We start from the raw sequence: 17276 nt of genomic DNA on the forward strand, positions 1-17276 counted from the left end.
ATTTATACACTTAACTGCAGGAATTGGCTGTTTCTCTTCTTATCCTCTTACTCCCCCTCTCCTAAATCATAGGCATCTCATTTTTATCAGCTTTTTTTTTCTGAGCATTCAGACTTCTGTGTATGTCTGTGCAGAAATACCAATCTTGATATACTTTGTGTAGCTCAGAACCTGCTCTGTACCTGAACAGACTGGGCAGAGCCCCAGCCCAGCTGCCCAGCCCCCAGCAGTGAGCACAGACAGGTGACATCTGGGAAGCTGGAGAATGACTTTATAGACACGCTTGCAGCACCAGCCCTAGTTATTTCACTTTCCTGCTTGAGCTTGGAAATTTGTCTATGGGATCATGAGTGTGTTAGTCCTTTAGGGATGAAGGTAAATCCATGTAGGCCATATTTCTGCAGGATTGGTTCTGCTTAGTGTTTTCTTGTGTGTAACAGAGACCATTGCAATTCACGCGAGCAGTCTTATTCTGAGCCAAAGGGCCTTAAATGGAGCAAAGCATCTGAGTCCTGAAGAAAGTGAACCATCTGCCAGCTGCAGACAAGAAAAAAGACCAATGTGTCATTACTGCCCAAGCCTCGTGCAAGGGGAAGGAAATAATTTAAGTGCAGAATTTTCAATGGACTTTCAATTTTTTTTCATGCCCATGAGGCAGGAGGAGGTGAAAACACATTAACCAAAACCCAGAGGGAAATTTCCCTCCCAACCCAAAATAGGGTGAGCAGTATGACCCTCTGCATGTGATCATCTCTTCTACTTAAAAGGCTTCTTGTTACGTGATTGAGATACAGACACTTTAGTGGATAGGGAATAAAATCTCTGGTCACAGCCAGATCGTAGAGGTATATTTGCTCTGTATCCTGGCAAAGTTTTTCAGTGCAAATAAGAAAGATCGGTAATAAATAACCAGCTTTTAAGAAGCTATGTTTGAGGTTTTTTTTTTCTAAAATAATCCTGCAGATCTTTCTCCATAACAATTCCATTTTTGGCAATTCTACTTGAAGAATCTTTCCTATGAAATGGGAACATTTGAAGTGAATAATTTAATTTGCTTAACTTAAAGAGGTTCCTAGTACATTTAATTCTAAGCTGATTCTCTCTAGTTAAAGTTCAAGTCATTCTCTAAATATTTATCTTTGCTAAATGATGATCCAGGAAATAATATATTTTTTACCTTTTTTACTTTACCTGAAATATGCCTTTTTTGAGTTTTTAGTTTGAAACACCAATTTAATTTGAGCTACCAACACGAACAATTTCCAGGGTTTCAAGTGCAATGTAGTGTTTTAAATTGAAAAACTAGATCAACTAGTTCTGTATTATTTTAGAGACTTCCTTAGAACAGTTTTACTGGGGGAGAGAAATAGGAGAATCAAATTCCGTGTTGACCAAGTGATCACCCATATAAATGACCAGTTAAATATACAGCCTACGTATTTTTCCATGCTTGAAGAGGAATTATTTAAGGATATTCTTGCTGACATGTTTTGGTAACTTGACTTGGTTGGCCATAAGTATCCTGACACTTGTGCACCTAGAAGGCAGGTATATGAGATGTGTGTTCAGTTTCAGGGTTTCTGTGTGATGAATGACTGTCTGTGAAAATCAGACCATTTTAGGGGACTCTCCCACTGCAGTCAGTCATCCAGTTCCCATGTGGTTAAGCTTGAAAATGTGAACTTGATGTCTATCTAGTAAACAAGTACTGGCTGTTTTCTCATCGGTCCCCTCCCCTTATTTCTTGGCTGGTAGCTATTCGTATTCAGATCATTTATTTTGTTTTCAGCCTGACTATGATACCAGACAAATTAGCAAGCATTTTGTCTCCATGATTAATCAGTGAGCTTTCAGTTTTGGCTCTGTGTTGTAGCATTGCTTAGAGAATAAATAAATAAATCAATCAGATATTACTAACAACTGTAAAATTATTAAACAAAGTGGGGGCAAAAAAGCTGCACAACAAAAAGTTGAATGATGACTTCATCATTCTTTAATGTCAAATGAAAAAGTACATGTTCTTTTTGGCTTGAATAACTGGTGCTAACTTTGAATCAACATGACCATTTCCTTCTTCCCACTGGATCTGTTGGTAGTTGTGACATGGGACTGAGAGACCTCCTTCATCTGAATTTCTAATGGGTTAAGTTGGAGGTGCAGTTTCTGTGTGGAAGCATAGTTTTAGTCTGAAATGGAGTATGTAAAGATGGAAATTGCTTTCTTGGTGAATCACAGTCCTGGCTGTTGACCTGACCTGTGACAAAACCCACTTCTTCCCTCTTGCAAAGCAGATGCTGTTCAGGAAGACAGTGTTGGCTTCACTTCTGCCTCACACCATGTTACCACACTGCTAACTAGTAGCAAGGGTAAAATTTGTTCTCATTTAGCATCTGGTCAACATTCTTATTTCTGGTGGTGCTGGAGAGGGCAGCTGCAGGAAAACTTTTGCCCAAAGAGTTTTACTTTACAGCCAGGACAGATCTCAGTTTGCTGCCCCTCAGCCTGGTAGTGGCTGCAGATCCAGCAGCTGGAATATCCTCATGTGCTCTGAGCAGTTTTAGACTGAAGTCTCTGGGAGGAAAACAAACGGAATTCTTTCTATCTCTCAGCTACATTTGGTTTATGTTTTGGAACACAGGGTACAAACTCTGTGTCTGAATATTTGACACTACTTGGCTTCATTTAAATTTAAGCCAAGGTGTCAGAGGGCAAATTTTGTCTCAGTCCATGCAAAATGCCCATTTTGATGCTATTTGATCTATTAGGTAACTTAATGATAAACACATAAACTTATGACTCTGTACATATTTTTCTCTGAGGCCTTCTAGCCACTTAAACTGTGGATAACCTGTAAATACGTACACTTACTGAGTTCAGGTGGCCCTGGAGGAACTGTGAACATCTTGGCTATTAGAACTATTATTAATAACTGCTTAAATCTTATTCAAGAAAACATGTTTTGTGTGTGCATGCAGTGAGGAGAGAAGGAAGGCGGCCCCTTGAGCTTCCTCCTGAAAAGATGAAAACTGAAATGTAGCATGCTCCCTTAACCAAGCCCTGACATGAAGAGCTGCAACTTTGTTGAATACAGTAGTTAACCTGTGTTATTGTTCTGAGTTTTGTTTCAAGTAAAATACATCCTCAGTTATAATAGCATAATTTGCATTGTATCATTTGTAATGGTGGCTGCAAAAAAGAAGACACCTGAGGTAAAGTGTGCCAGCAGCCAGCTGAGGCATTTCCCTTATTTTCACATGCATAAATTTATGTCTGAATGCATGTGTTTTTCTAAAGCTGCTCTATCTGCCTGATGACATGGCAGCAAAAAATATTGCTGTGGGTGGGTAAGGATATTCATCCACACCTAATAAATGAGCACCCTGAAAACTCCTTTGCAAACTGCTGTTCTCAGGATACTTTGTGTTCTCAAGGTCAGCCTGTTTCCTAACCCTTGTGTGCTTTTCCTTTCTTTCAGGGTTTTGAGGACCCCAAGGACAAGTAAGCAAATTTAATTCTGTCATACACTGTTATGTTTGCACATTTGGGATTTTTTTTTTTTCTCGTATTAAAAAAAGACAAAAATTAATGCCCAGCAGCCAAGAGTAATGCCTTCACTCCCCAGGGGTTTCTTCTGGAGGGACAGTCAGTCAAGGGCACAGGACTGACTGGTGTGCATTCAGAACTGCTGCTGCCCTTAAAACATTTATTTGTTTGTGTGGTTCTAACTTGCTTTCATAATTAAAATGCTTTTGCTGCTTTTCCCTTTGCCCCAAATATTCTTTCCTAATTATTTCTCTGAAAATATCCCAAGAACAAAATCTTTCTGTAAAGTATGTCTAAGTGTTGAACATCTCTGATAAGAAAAATTTGTGTATTGATATATATATATAGTTTCTGAGTTTATTTGTATGTATTTCATATTACTTATAATACCTTACTTATTTCTAGATATAAAACTGAACTCAGAAGTGACAGCTTATTTGAAAAAGTAAATTCAAACTTTCATGCTCTAAAATACAGCCACATTCAAGCAGCATTTTAATTTTTTTCATATGGAACTTTTTTTTTTAAATTGGTTAAAATAATTTAACAAGAGTGATATTTTGAAAAATTGCTGTTGGAGAGGAAAAAACCCAACTGTGTTCACTTTTTAACTTCTAAACCTGGACATAAGAAAAATATTTCTTGTATTGAATGTGTTTGGAATAATTTCACATTTAGTTCTACTGAATAGCTTTAATTGTAAGCTCGCTCACAGCAAGATGGGTAACAGCAGAGGACACTGATGCCTAAAATATGTTGCTGTTGCCCCTTATGTTTCTGAGGCTGGCCATCAGGACTTAAGCGGACCTCTGTGAGCTGGGACAGCCAAACGCTTTTGTGGGTCCTAAGCATCTGCCTTTGGGAAAATTCACATTTTGCTGGTTGAGCATTGAGAACAGCTCTCTAAAAGTAAAGGGAGTGATAAGTTTGAACATGGCAATATTAAGAATGATTCTCACCTTCCACTGCCATTCACTGCAAAATTGATTTTGATAGCATTTAGTACTGTGCAACCTGGGATGTTTCACTGGTGCTACAAGGTGTGTAGGGGACCTCACAGGGGTTTCTTGTTGCATCCCTCCTCATGGTTTGCACAAGAAAACATAAATTCAGCTGCCTCAGTGTTGGTCCACAACTGAGTGACCGAGCTGCCGAGGAACTGCAGCTCCAGTGTTACTCCAAGGACCATAATGTCTCTCCTCCATGCCACAGTTTGAAAAGGTTACTTGAGCCATTGTGGACAATAGCTAAGAGTATTTACAGTGCTGATTCAGTGTGACACCAGCTTATTATACAAACTGCAGGATTTTTGCATTTCTGTTCAGCACCAAAAGAAGCTACTAATTGCCTCAGATTCTCCTGATTCCGAAATACATTTAAGTCAGGAACAAAGATTTAGCCAAAAAGTAATCTCTAGCAGAAAAAGTTCATGGTGATATTAGACACCTGAACCATGTCAAGCAGTCAGCCCAGTGCCTTCATGAACATCAGTACTTTTCTCTTACACTATGCATCTCTGAAAATAGGAACAGACACTTACGTGCCTATGTGCAGGTTTAGTTATTGCATCTAGGCATGAAGCATTTAAAATTATGGCATACATGTATTTTTGGCAGTCGTTACACTCTTCATTTGCAGAAAGTAATTATGTCAGCAGAACATTTTTGGATTACTCTGTAGCCAGCATCTCTGGGTTAATTGCTAGGTTTTACGCGTGCAAGCAGAGTGCAAAAGTTGCTCCAAGCTCTGTTGGTGCTGTTCCTGTCCCTTGCAACAATTTTATATTGGCTGCATTTGGAGAAATCTCAGCAGTACTTTCAGGAGGTGTTTATGAAAGTTTTGTGGTGACCTGAAATCCTTGAGTTTTACCTCCCCACACACACTATCGATATATCAATAAGTAGTATGAATTCCACACATGAATCTCATTATTTTGTGGCAGTACTTGGCTCTGACTTATAGGCACTTCCTCCAGGGCACTCCTTAGCACAGGAAAATTTTGTATTTCAATTTAAAATTACATTTATGCAAATATACACAAACTTCCTGTGCAGTAGTTAAGTTTGGGTACAACCAGCTGTAAAAGTCACCCAAGCAGCTAGGTATATGCAAGGTGACTGAGCTTCCCTGCAGTCTACATGAAGGTGGCTGCCTCACTGTGAATATCCCAGCAAGGCAATTTAAAACCTGTGAGGGAATTTCTACACAATCTGCGACCACAGAAATTATTGTAGTATTAGAGATACCCTCAGCAGTATAAGGACCCATTACAAAACTGGAGGCAGCCAAGTCCAAAGCCTGAGCAAGCAGTTTCTTTCTTCTCTTTGTTTTCTTCAAGTGACAGTTTTAGACTGGAACAAGAAATTTATCTGAGGTTTGCCAAGATGCTGATCTGCTTCTTTTGCTTCAGTTCTAGGGGAAAATGTATTGCATCTCTTGTACGTGGTATGAAATGACTGAATGTGAATGACCTAAACGTGTAAATAACTCACAGGATCTTGGAAGACATTCTGTAAATACAAAGCCTAACCATTTCCTTGCTTATTTTTATGAGCCCAGAAGACATTGTGAAGACTGAATGAAACTAAGCAGCAATCGTCTTCAGTGCTCAAGCAGATATGCTTCTTCTGAGGAAGCATCTAGAAGTAAATTGAATGTCATGTCCTTCTTGGGACAAACCCACTTTAATTTCAAAGTGGACTATATGAAGTTCAAGGAATTAAATAATTCTAGAGCCCCAAAATAAAAGTTGCTTTCCCCAACCCCTCTGAAATATTAAGATTGGCTAAAATAAAGCTAAGACCTCAAGACAAACTAGGTTTTCAATTGCCATATGATCACAAAATAGATGCTGATAGCGTGTTGTCATGACCTAGCTGAGGTGTAGACATGTTCAACTTGCAGACTGGGATGAAGGAAGTTGGAATGGAAATGAGTAGAAGGAGATGGTTTATTTTTCTGGGGTATGAGGTACAGAAGGCTTCTTGAAATCTGGTCTAGTTTTGCAGAATGTTTTTGGAGAGGCTTTCTTTTGGAAATGTCACATTCTAGTTTGTAAGCTGCTTTGAGCAGTCTCCGCTTTACCTGTAAGGGCCCACTGACTGCAACACAGTGTTTGTGCATTGGGCACTGTTATGCAGTACAAATAAAACTGAGAAAATAAAGCAGTGTAGCTTTTCATTGTGCTTGTCAGACCTCGGGATTTTTTTCTCCAGAGTGATTAAGGTGAAGGTCACATGACATGAGCTGAAAATTGCTGTACTGTCATGGGGTTTGCCCATAGAAATAGTTATCCACAGGGTGTATTCCAGTGGATAACTATTAGCATATCCCATGGATAACCTCGACAATTGTGCAAGCAGAGCAGAAAAACAGCACTTCAGGATGAGCTTTTAATTTCTGCCTATAGCTAGTTTTAAGGCAGACCATTAAAGTGACAGCATCAAGTCATTAAAATCTTGTTAGATATTAAAAATTACTAGAGTGTGGGGAGGTGCTTCAAGTTTCCTGATCCTCAGTGCAAAATGCCTCAGGGCAATTGAGTTTTCAGTGTTATTTTTTTCAACAGTTTTTGAAAATCAGCCTTGTTTTTCTGAAGCTGTAGCTGAACATCAGAAATACACTGATGCTAAAGATTATAAGAAATTTAGAAATCTTGTTCCACATATTTAGAAAGCAGAATCTAATTTCTATTTTTTTTTTCTTCTGCTGCTTTTTTCTTTTGCAACCTTTCCTTGAGTAAATACCTTGTAAATGGCAAATTTTGTTTGGTTTATGTTTTATACTCATAAAAAACTGCATGAAGGGGAGGCAGTGGGGCATCAGGCCACACTATTTTCCCCACATTCATTCTGTGAACAGTTTTTTCTCAGAAATTGAGAATTGCTCAACTTCAGAAATTTTCACAGAAATATTTAAAGATATTATTATTGGGAAGCAAGAAATATGACTGGTATATGACTATGTAAAGTGTTTGGCCAGTTCAGGCACTAACAGCTACAACAGCACAGCACTGCAGGGAGGACTGAATCAAAGGACTAGTGGAAGGAGACTACTGACTGATTTTAGAGAATGAAGGACACTAAAGAGACTGCAAGGCAAGAAAATAAATGGATGTAGTATAGAAAAAGGGCAAGTAAATTGATTCTTTTCACTGATGGACTCAGGACTGGCAGTGAGCTCTAGAGCCAATATAATTTTCCTTCCAGTTCATAATCAATTTTCCAACTTGAAGCTGTCATAAGTGAAATGCTATTAACCCCCAGCTTACTATACAGTCAAATGGTAGCAAGGTGAGGAGGAGGAAATTATCTTGTCATGTTATGCTCCCTTTTTGTGACATCCTCAGGAATACACAGGAAAGTATGAACCCAGAAGATGAAGTGGATGAGTTTCTGGGCCGTGCCATCGACGCCAGAAGTATTGACCGGTTACGCTCTGAGCACGTGCGCAAGTTCCTCTTAACATTCAGGGAGCCTGACTTGGAGAAAAAGGTAATGTCTACAATAATTGCAGTGCGTCACTCAGGCTTGTTATGAGTTTTAATTGTCCTGCATATGGTCAAGCTTTTCTATCTATAGCTAAAGCGATTTTTTAGGTGTTGGAGGTGAGGTTGACTTAAAAATTTCATGCATCTTCACAGAAACCTTTATATATATATGTCCCTAGAAAGTCATCTGAAGGGAGCACTGGACAGGAAAACTAAGCCATGTCTGTCAGACTCCTGTGAATATGCAATGATGAGCTGTAAAGGGAATCTGGAATAAGACAGATTTTTCTCTCTGACTTTGGGACTTTTTCTCTCCAAACTGAGATTCAAGTCAACCCTTACCTCCTTCAAATCACTAGAGAAACCTGCTTCAGCCTGTCTGAGCTCTGAATCATGAGAGCCTTTTCCCTGCCCATTTTCCCCCCAAGTACCTCTAGGGTTCATTGGGATGCAATTCATGCTCTGGTCATTTTTGGGAGCCCATTTTAAGCAATGAGTAGAGTTCTCTGTCTCACAAATGTGAGAAACAGGAATTATAGACCCAAGGCTCCCAAACAGCTGATCACTTCCTGATTTGTTTCAGATATTGTTGTGAGGCAAAGATCATTTCAATGTCTTTGTCTATAAAATAGAAACAATATTTGCTTTAGGTGGCTGCAAAGTTTAATTCAGTTGAGTCCAGAGGTACCTGGATGCTATTATTAAGGGTTCTATATAGCCTGCTGTTTCTAATTACCAAAGAAAGTCAAAGTCATCTTTTTTTTCTTTTTTTTTTTTTTTAATCCAAGCACAGATTCTGAGGATACTTGAGTGGACTTCAGTTTAAACTATATTGTTCAATGGAAAAAGCTTCAGTAATAAGTTTGCAATATTTTTTTCAAGAATTTTATTTAGAAGCACTCTTTCAATGAAAGGGATTACAACCTATTGCAAAAGCAGACCTTTGCAGGATTTACAGCTTTTCAATGAGTCAGCGTGGGACTGGATAAAAGCTCAAGCACGTAATTTCCCCTGACTCCTTCCCTTCAATTTTATAGCAGAAAACTGCTAGGGAATTAGCGGTTCACCTGTTCTGAGCACCTTTTATTTTGTGGCTCACACATTGAGACCATGCGTACTGAGAACTGTGCTTCAGCCTAAATAAAGTATCTCTGGGAATCTGATGCAGCTCCCCTGTGACCGATCTGTTGACAAGCAGTTGGAAGGAGTGCCTGTGTGAAAACTGTAGCATCCTCACACCATCATTTAAATGAGCCAAGCTGTCTGCACAAAATACAGGGTTTTCTCATTAGCAACATTAGTACTTGTTGGAGGAGACTTCCCATGGAAGAAGTTGAGAACTGACAACAGTGACTGAGAATCCTGGTCCCAGTGAATCCACAACTCTTCCTCTCGTGCAAGGAGCAGATAGCAAATCCACCCAGCTGTATGAGTTTGTTCCCTGGCCTTTGGGTCTGTTCATGCCCTTACAGCTTGCTCTGGGAGAAGGGGAGTTTGTAGTTTTAGTCATTTCCTACCAGTGTTGTTTTCCAAGGACCGAAATGGAAGCCAAGTAAGAAGCCTTTGTGGAGAGAAGGCAGCCAGCCAAATTTCCTGCTAACATAACCCTGTTTGCATTTTTTGCAGTACTCCAAGCAGGTGGATGACAGGTTCGGAGCCTACGTGGCTTGTGCCTCCCTAGTCTTCCTCTTCATCTGCTTTGTTCAGATTGTAATCGTGCCACAGTGAGTACCTTTTCATCCCTTTGCTCCCATCTGCTCCCCTCCTCTGTTCTGGCCTACTTTTCTTTTCTTTTTTTTTTTTTTCTTGAGAATTCAGAACACCAAGGGGAAGAGAGAAATTCTTAAATAATTCATGTTCAAGTGATGCATGGTGCTTATTGTTCTCACTCATTCCTAGTGCAGATTAAAACCTCCTCACTGGGATTTGTTTTCCCAGTGTGAGCCCTCTTACCATTTACCTCCATCTTAGGAAATTCAGTTCAGCATGTTTATAAGCCTGTGGAAAATAAATATCAGTAAGTAGGAAGACTTGCCTACTAAGGCATAGTAGGCATTCACAACATGAGGCTAGGCTCTCCTCTTATCTGGACCCAGTGGGACAGGGAGCTGAAAAACCCATCGCAGCTTCATTGCTCGGAGCACTGAGGTCTCAGGGTCTGCTTCACAGATAAGACATAACTGCTCATGCATTTATTCTTCTGGACTCAGCAGCAGTGCAAGAAGAGGGGTAGAGAGGGTGTTCAGCTACACATGCCTAAGCTTTGAGTAGCTGACTCCAGGTTTAGACGTTGCAGTCATTCCTTTCCCCAGGCAAGAGCAGCACAAGCTCCTCAGGGCTGTGGGGCACAGTGCTGTTGGGCCACTGCAGTGAAATGCTTTGTCTGAAAGGTACAGTGTAACCCATTAGATCTTTTCCACAGCACGCTCTGGCAGACATGGCATTTCTTCTCAAAGTTTTCATTTAAAAATCCCTTTAAATTAAAGCATATTGGTATTTTCTGTGCTCTGGTTTAGTAGCAATCATATATCATTCATATATCATTCACTGAGCACTGCTGTGTTGGAAATAAACTCAGACTTAGTAATTTTTAATCTGAAGAACAAGATCACAGAAGCTCTGGAAATGAAATTCATCTTCATTACAAGACAAAAAATTGTTTAAAGAGAGCCCAAATACTATTTTATGCCATTACAACTGCTTTCTACTTCTGCTCAGAACACAGACCAGTTCAGGGTAAGGACTGGTTTGTAGTGTTCAGATCATATAAACAATGCATAGTGTGGTGTTTGAGGTCATTCACTCTCCCAGGCAAGGGAACATTCACTTCTGCTCACAGAAAGATTGAATCAGCAAAATAACATAGTACAAATGCAGTGTGTAAACAGACAGATCCACTTTGGGAAACTGAAAGGGAAGCTGCAAGGGACTCAGAATTGAAAATAGATCTATCCCAGAAATTAATGCATTGTTAATTATGTCCAAAAATGTTCTTTGAAACTAATTGATTTAGCAAGTGCTTACACTGTGGATCTGTGCATGTTACTGCTGTGACTTCATACCTGCAGAGGCCCTCTACAAGCCTTTATGTTGCTCATCAAACTCCCTAAGCAGTCACTAAGCTGTCTTCATAAAACCCAGTTTAACATTTAAATGACAACTTGACAGCTTCTGATCTGTGACAACCATATGGCTGACTCCTTTGTATTACGCAGGAAACAATCCCTTATGGCAGCGTGGTGTAAATGTCATGCTGCTCAGCCTCTTTCCATGCAGCCCATAAGGGTGGTGGTTGCTTTTTTGTTAACTTCTGAAGTATCCTTAGGCAGCCTGGCCTTTCTAAAAGATGATTTGGTTGAAGAGTAAATAAAATTACATGTTTTAACTGCAGGGGAGATATAGTTTCCTTCACCTTTTTATTTGGTTTTCCTTATATTTTGATTGCATAGTTTTGGTCTTTTATTGAAGGTAACAGTTCAGCAGCAGCTGAAACCACAGATGTATAAGTGTCACCATCAGAGCTTCATGAAAGACACTAGAGACAAAATGGCAGTGTTAATTGATGATGGTGAAGAGAAATAGCTTTAACGAATTTCACAAAGGCTCAAACAATGAATTAGCAAGTACAATTATCTTAGTAGTCATGAGAGAACACAGAGACCAGCAGGCTTTGGTGTGGTTGGTCTCGATGTCACATCACAATACTTCCTTTAGATTATGAACAAGGCTAACTCCAGGGAGGGGGCCTATCCTGTCACACTGAGACCAATCACTGGGAAATTGTGGAATATCTTCATGATCAAAACAGATGAAAATGCTTAGTGCAAAGTTGGCCCTGGGGTCTTGTTTGTACTTCAAAGTTGGAAAGAACAGGAACCTCTCAAGCTGGCCAAGCTCAGGCTGCTTCCCTGACTAGCCTCATGCCATGATTGCTCCCATTCCGTGCACGAGACAGAGCGTGGAGGATGGTGCAGCACAGACGTTCCCTCTGCAGGGCAAGGACAAATAGCTATTCCCATTGCACTGCGGCGCTCGGGACGCTTTCCTTCTTTCCTTCCTGGGGGGGTCTCCTGCCCTCAGCCTGCTGGGGGCCAAAGTGCTGTAACAAATGGTTCTATCAGCTCCTCCAGTGCATGCAGTATTTCTCAGTCCCTCTGCTGTCACCTCAGCAGCAAGGTGATTGCTATAAGAGATGGAGTATTGTCTGCTCTGCAACCTGCATGAGAAATTTTAAAGAGGACAGAGTATCTGTTGGTGTTCAAGGCACCTTGTATCTCCTACTGCTGTCCTAATTGGAAAGCTCGTGCAGCACTTGTACAAATGTCATGTTCTGGAGAGCAGAGCTGTAGCTGTTCTGTAATGGTGTGCATTTAAAAAAAAAAAAATCTTCTTGATTTCAGCTCTACATTTATGCTGGGTTTTTACCTGACCTGTTTCCTGATCCTGACCACAGTGGTGTTTGTTTCAGTCATTTACTCCTGTGTTAAGGTGAGTACTGTCAGCTCGGTTTGTAGAGTCCTTTACCTAAGATAACTGGATCAGCAATCCATTTCTTCAGCTAACAGAGCATGTTCTGTTAGCCATCCTTTCCACACGATGTGATAATGGTTACAGAAAAAGCCTTTGATAAGCCAGAATGAACTGTGAACAGATGTTAGGGTTGGCATCTCAGTAGCTGGTGAGAAGCAGTCCCTCTCTGGATCTGCATGTCTGTTAAGTCCCCTGCAGGCACTCTCATACTGATATAAGAAGAAGATGTTTTCCAATGTGGAATAAAACACTGACCGTTGGTTTCCTCCCTGTAAAGTTCCTGTGGAGTTGCCTGTGTACTGGCCTCTGCTGCATATGCATGTTTGGGTAGGCAGATAGTCAAAAGCAGAATATCATCCCAGAAAAATGTCCTGGGGGGAAGTAAAAACCATAAACCTATAGAAGTTTATCAGCCTTTCTCAGATGAGTGTACAGAGCTTCCAACATTTGGTGAGCTCTTTCTTGTAACTGGTTTTGATCAGCAAAGAAATACATTGAGTCAAATCCGAAAATGTATTAACTCTTCTTGGCAGTCAGCACTTTGGGAAGGGTGATGTGCTCATCTTTTTTACTCAAAGGTATTCCTATTAAAATGTTGACACTAGTTGATTTTATGTGCAGTTTGGGGGATCCCTCCAGTCTAGCAGTATCTGAACATGCAATATATTCAGATTCAGGCCCTTAGCCCAAGCTCGGCTTTGTCCTCAGAGCCTGGAATAAAATAGCTCAGTATCATTATGTTTCCTGCAGAAGAAACAGTGGGGTAATGAATTATGTCAGGCAGATGATTTGCTGCACTTTAATTGTCTTCTCCTTGCCATTTTCAACAGTTGAATGTGGGTGCTCATGACAGACTTGCACATTTCAAGTCTTTCTGATTTTTGAAAGTTAGATAAGGAGAGTTAAACTTTGCCTTCTCATTTAATAAGAGCTACAAAGTCTTCCCAGTGACAGAAGCTTCAGGTTGTATTTGAACAACTCACTCACAGGGCTTCCCTCAGGCTTATGACACTTTTAAAAGGAGCCTGGTTTGTAAGCGCAAGGTCCCATTGATCCTGCTTGTTTACCAGCAATGAGAATTACAAGTCAGAAATAGCAGTACTAATAGGAAGAGCTGGGTCACTTGAGCTGGGAGGTGGTGCCCAAAGATCCTTGGTTATACTTGGTGTGTCCGCTGCACATGAGTATGCTACTTGGTGGTGGTAGTTTGTAAACTGGTATCAACATTTAATGTGATCAGCAGTTAATCAGCAGCCACTGTGGAGAGCTTTTGGTCACAGCCACAGTGGGCTTGGAAGCTCAGTGCAGAGATGTGCTGGAGCCTACTTATACTTCAGTGTCACCAGCAGCAACATCCCAGCGCACTGCCAGCTGTGCAGAGCTGTGCCAACACACCAGTTCTACTGGTGCTGAGCAAATACTGGAGCAAGAGCTGTAGCAGACTCAGACCTCTGAAGCATTGGAGCTAGCTGGCTTGCAACCAGATGGATTTCAAGGTGCACGGCTGTTTGTCAACCACTGTTTTCTATGGACTTAGGTTGCTTCCACATACTGACATCAGCACTCATTTCTTCTGTCATTTCAAAAGTTTTAGTTTGGACTTTTTGTTTTAGTATTATTGCTGACCTTAAATAGTGATTAATTTAATAGGCACACAGGATTCTTCAGTCCCCAGGACCCTAAGCAGATGTTCTGTCTTGATTTCTTTGACCCCACCTTCCAAATTCCTGTAGAGGAGGTCCATTCCGTGCTGCCTGCAACTGTTTCTAGGCTGGCTTTGCCTCAGTGCACAAGCCCTGGAAACACAAGGCACCAGAGGGAATTCAAACTAACAATCGGAATTTAATGGGGTTTTATGAAGCTCCTGGTATTTCCAAAAGTGAATTTTCAGCATGTTGGCCCAGACCCACGAGGTTCTTATGTAGAACATTGCATGACCGGTGCCTTCTCCGCACAGACTGCAGACATGGGAAATGCCTCTAGCTCCAGTGCCTTTTTGATTACCCCGTTCTTAGTGCTCCAGGTTAGCCTCTGCTGACAACATCTGATTATGAGATGGCTTGTTTAGGGGACAGGTACTTCTAGCGTGCCAGCTACCCATCTCATGGCAGCAGCTCCCAGTAGCTGGAGCTTGCTTCTGTCATTAAAGGTTTTGGTGTTCCAGGTCAGGGGGTTTTAAGCAGTAGGTTTACCCTGCCCTTGGTTAAGCCCTTGGTGTGTTGGGTTTTTTTTTTGTGGTTTTTTTTTTTTTGTTTTTTTTTGTTTTTTTTTTTTTGTTTTTGTTTTGTTTTTTTTTTAATTTCTGTACTCCATATTGCTCCAGGAAGAATTTTTACAGACAGGCACAAGGAAGGCACTTCTACAGATCCTTTGGAGGAAGTTTTAAGATACAGGGCTGTCAGCATGATTTTGTTTCACACTCAGATGTAGGATAGGAGAGCACGTGTTTCACATAGTAATAGTTTGTTTCACACAAAGTTGGGAACCAGGTGTTCACCCCAGGAGATCAGCATAAGCATAACCTTTGCTTGTTTGCTATGCTTTTACATTATAAGTGACTCTTTTTTCTTCCTCTTTCCAGCTTTCATGTGAGATTTTCCTTTCCTCTTTTGGCCTCTTCATCTCTGGCTTTGACAGTGGCCAGCAGGCTCTTTCTGGACATCTTGATCATGTTTTATTTTCTTTTGCTGTCATTATTATCATCCACTATAAAATTCTCCACGGACTGGAAGTTGATCCTGGAACTGCCAATGCAGCCAGCTTGGCTTGCCAAGTTTCTTCAGCTGTAATAAACAAGAGAGTTCCAGTTCTTCACTTTGATGCTTCATGAAGCCTTGGCCACCGTAAGATGGTGTTCCTTCCCAACAGAGTCTAAGGTCGTGGGAACCACAGTCCCGTCACAAATACTCCACTGACAGACATCTGTTTTGCTACTAACTTATCAAGTTTGTGTTTCTTCTTAAAATCTTTGACTTCTGGTATCTACACTGCTGTGTGGACTCCAATTTCTTGCATGTTCCTAGGAGCATGTATGAGAGAAATTTCAAGTTTTCCTTTACAAAACAATGTTTTTCTGTAGCTTTACATAGGTGCAGCTTGCCTACCTGTTTCTTTGCCTCCCGAAGCTGGTCTAGATGCTCCTAATGTGTTTGGGTTTTTATCTCAAGCAGGGGAAAGAATACCTCTGAAAACTGTTTTTTTAGTAGACTAATAAATCACTGTGAAAGATGTTACAGAAATGGATTTGTAACATCATGTTGCCTGGAGATGTTTTTTACTCCAGAAGCATCTTAATGTACTTGAAAATGACTGGAAGGCTTTTATTACAAATTGAAAAATCAGAACTCCTAGTTTTTTCCATCTCACAACAGCAACTGTCTAAGCAGTTTTCCATGTCCATAATATATGTTAAGAAGACAAAATGGAGAAATTTTCTCTGTCATCAGGTGTTATTGCAAAGTACAGTTTTTATTTAGTGTATTTTTGTCATGCAAATGACTGAAGGTTGTGAGTTATTTTCAGTGTATTGGATTACTTTTTAAATTCAGACTTTCAGCTGCACAACAGTGCCCTACCTTCCCCTTCCATAGTTGTTGGCACCTGCATGCTTTCACAGCCTCTCACTTTTGAGAGATAATGTCTTCCAGCAGCATCTATGCATTCCAATTCAGAATAAACTGGAATCAACTGGGCAATCCAGTTTCCTTTTTTGCACTGTGGTTATTTTTCTTTACATGGAGATTTTAAGAGCACTAAGGAATGACCTCAAGCTTGTGTGGCAACCCAAATGTGAATCTTTTCTGAAATATGAATTCTTTTGGCCCCTGTTCTCAGTAGTGCACATGAAGGCTTAAGAGCTGCCATTTTTTTCAGACCTTCCCTTGTCCTGTTCTTCATTCAGGGAGGACTTGAGTCTTATTAAGAGGAATAAATTATTTTGGACAGCCCAAGCCAGCAACAGTGCATAGAAGTTCACTGTACTGTAGTGTCCTGATGTTCTGTTTCTTTTCCTAGGACAGAAGAGACATTATTTTGTTCTGTTTTATTGTACTGGTCAATGCTGGGGGAAGTCATCTTCTTTTTTTTTCTTTTTCATTATGCCTTTGACTTGTGGATATTTTTACAGAGGGAACGTTAATAGAGTGGAGCTAAACTGTCAAAGGCAAGGCAGGTCCCCTGTTTCTATCACAGAAGTCCTCCAAGCTGCAGGTGTTCCTGGCCTCTCTCTCTGCCTCTGTGAAATGGGGAGACCGTTAGTTATGTTATGGGGCCTCCATGAACTTTGTTTTCAAGGCAGATGCCCTCAAGACATGTGGCATGGCTGTGCCGTTGCATTCCCTGTTGCAGTCCTGACCTCCTGGGGGTTTTGGCATTTGTTTCCTCTCAAGGTTGTTTTCCAGCTGTACTTATTTACTGACTTGAAATTTTCCCCATTTTGCAAAGTAATGAGAACCAAGATTAATATAAAAAAAATATGTTTTCATTAGAATTTAAGTGTCTTCCAGTGATAGCTTTGCTTGATATCTCGGGCTTCGTTCAAAGTCGGACTTTTTTGGGGATCACTGGCCAGAGAGGCTTTAGCCAAGATCCACAACAAAGCACTCCCAAGTTTTATTTAGGTGCCTGATTTCCCAGAGATTACAGAAGGAGGTTAGGTCTTTGTATACCTTTGTGGAGCTTGGCCTTGAGGCTTAAACAAAAGGGTAGCAGGAAT

General features: G+C 40.6%; 1 protein-coding gene across 1 annotated transcript in view; it reads left to right on the forward strand.

The window, feature by feature from the left end:
* Nucleotides 1-3475: 3475 nt before the first annotated feature.
* The window catches only part of ADCY5 (adenylate cyclase 5), a gene marked incomplete at its 5' end in the record, with an annotated part of 29149 nt that continues 15348 nt past the window's right edge, over nucleotides 3476-17276 (forward strand). Inside the window, 4 exons of the mRNA XM_008949013.1 lie at nucleotides 3476-3498; nucleotides 7892-8036; nucleotides 9659-9756; nucleotides 12433-12520. Of these exons, the coding sequence (XP_008947261.1) occupies nucleotides 3476-3498; nucleotides 7892-8036; nucleotides 9659-9756; nucleotides 12433-12520 (354 nt within the window). The remainder of the gene's footprint in view (nucleotides 3499-7891; nucleotides 8037-9658; nucleotides 9757-12432; nucleotides 12521-17276) is intronic.

The sequence above is a fragment of the Merops nubicus genome, unplaced genomic scaffold (assembly GCF_000691845.1).
Source record: "Merops nubicus isolate BGI_N331 unplaced genomic scaffold, ASM69184v1 scaffold12191, whole genome shotgun sequence".
NCBI classification, from domain to species: Eukaryota; Metazoa; Chordata; class Aves; order Coraciiformes; family Meropidae; genus Merops; species Merops nubicus.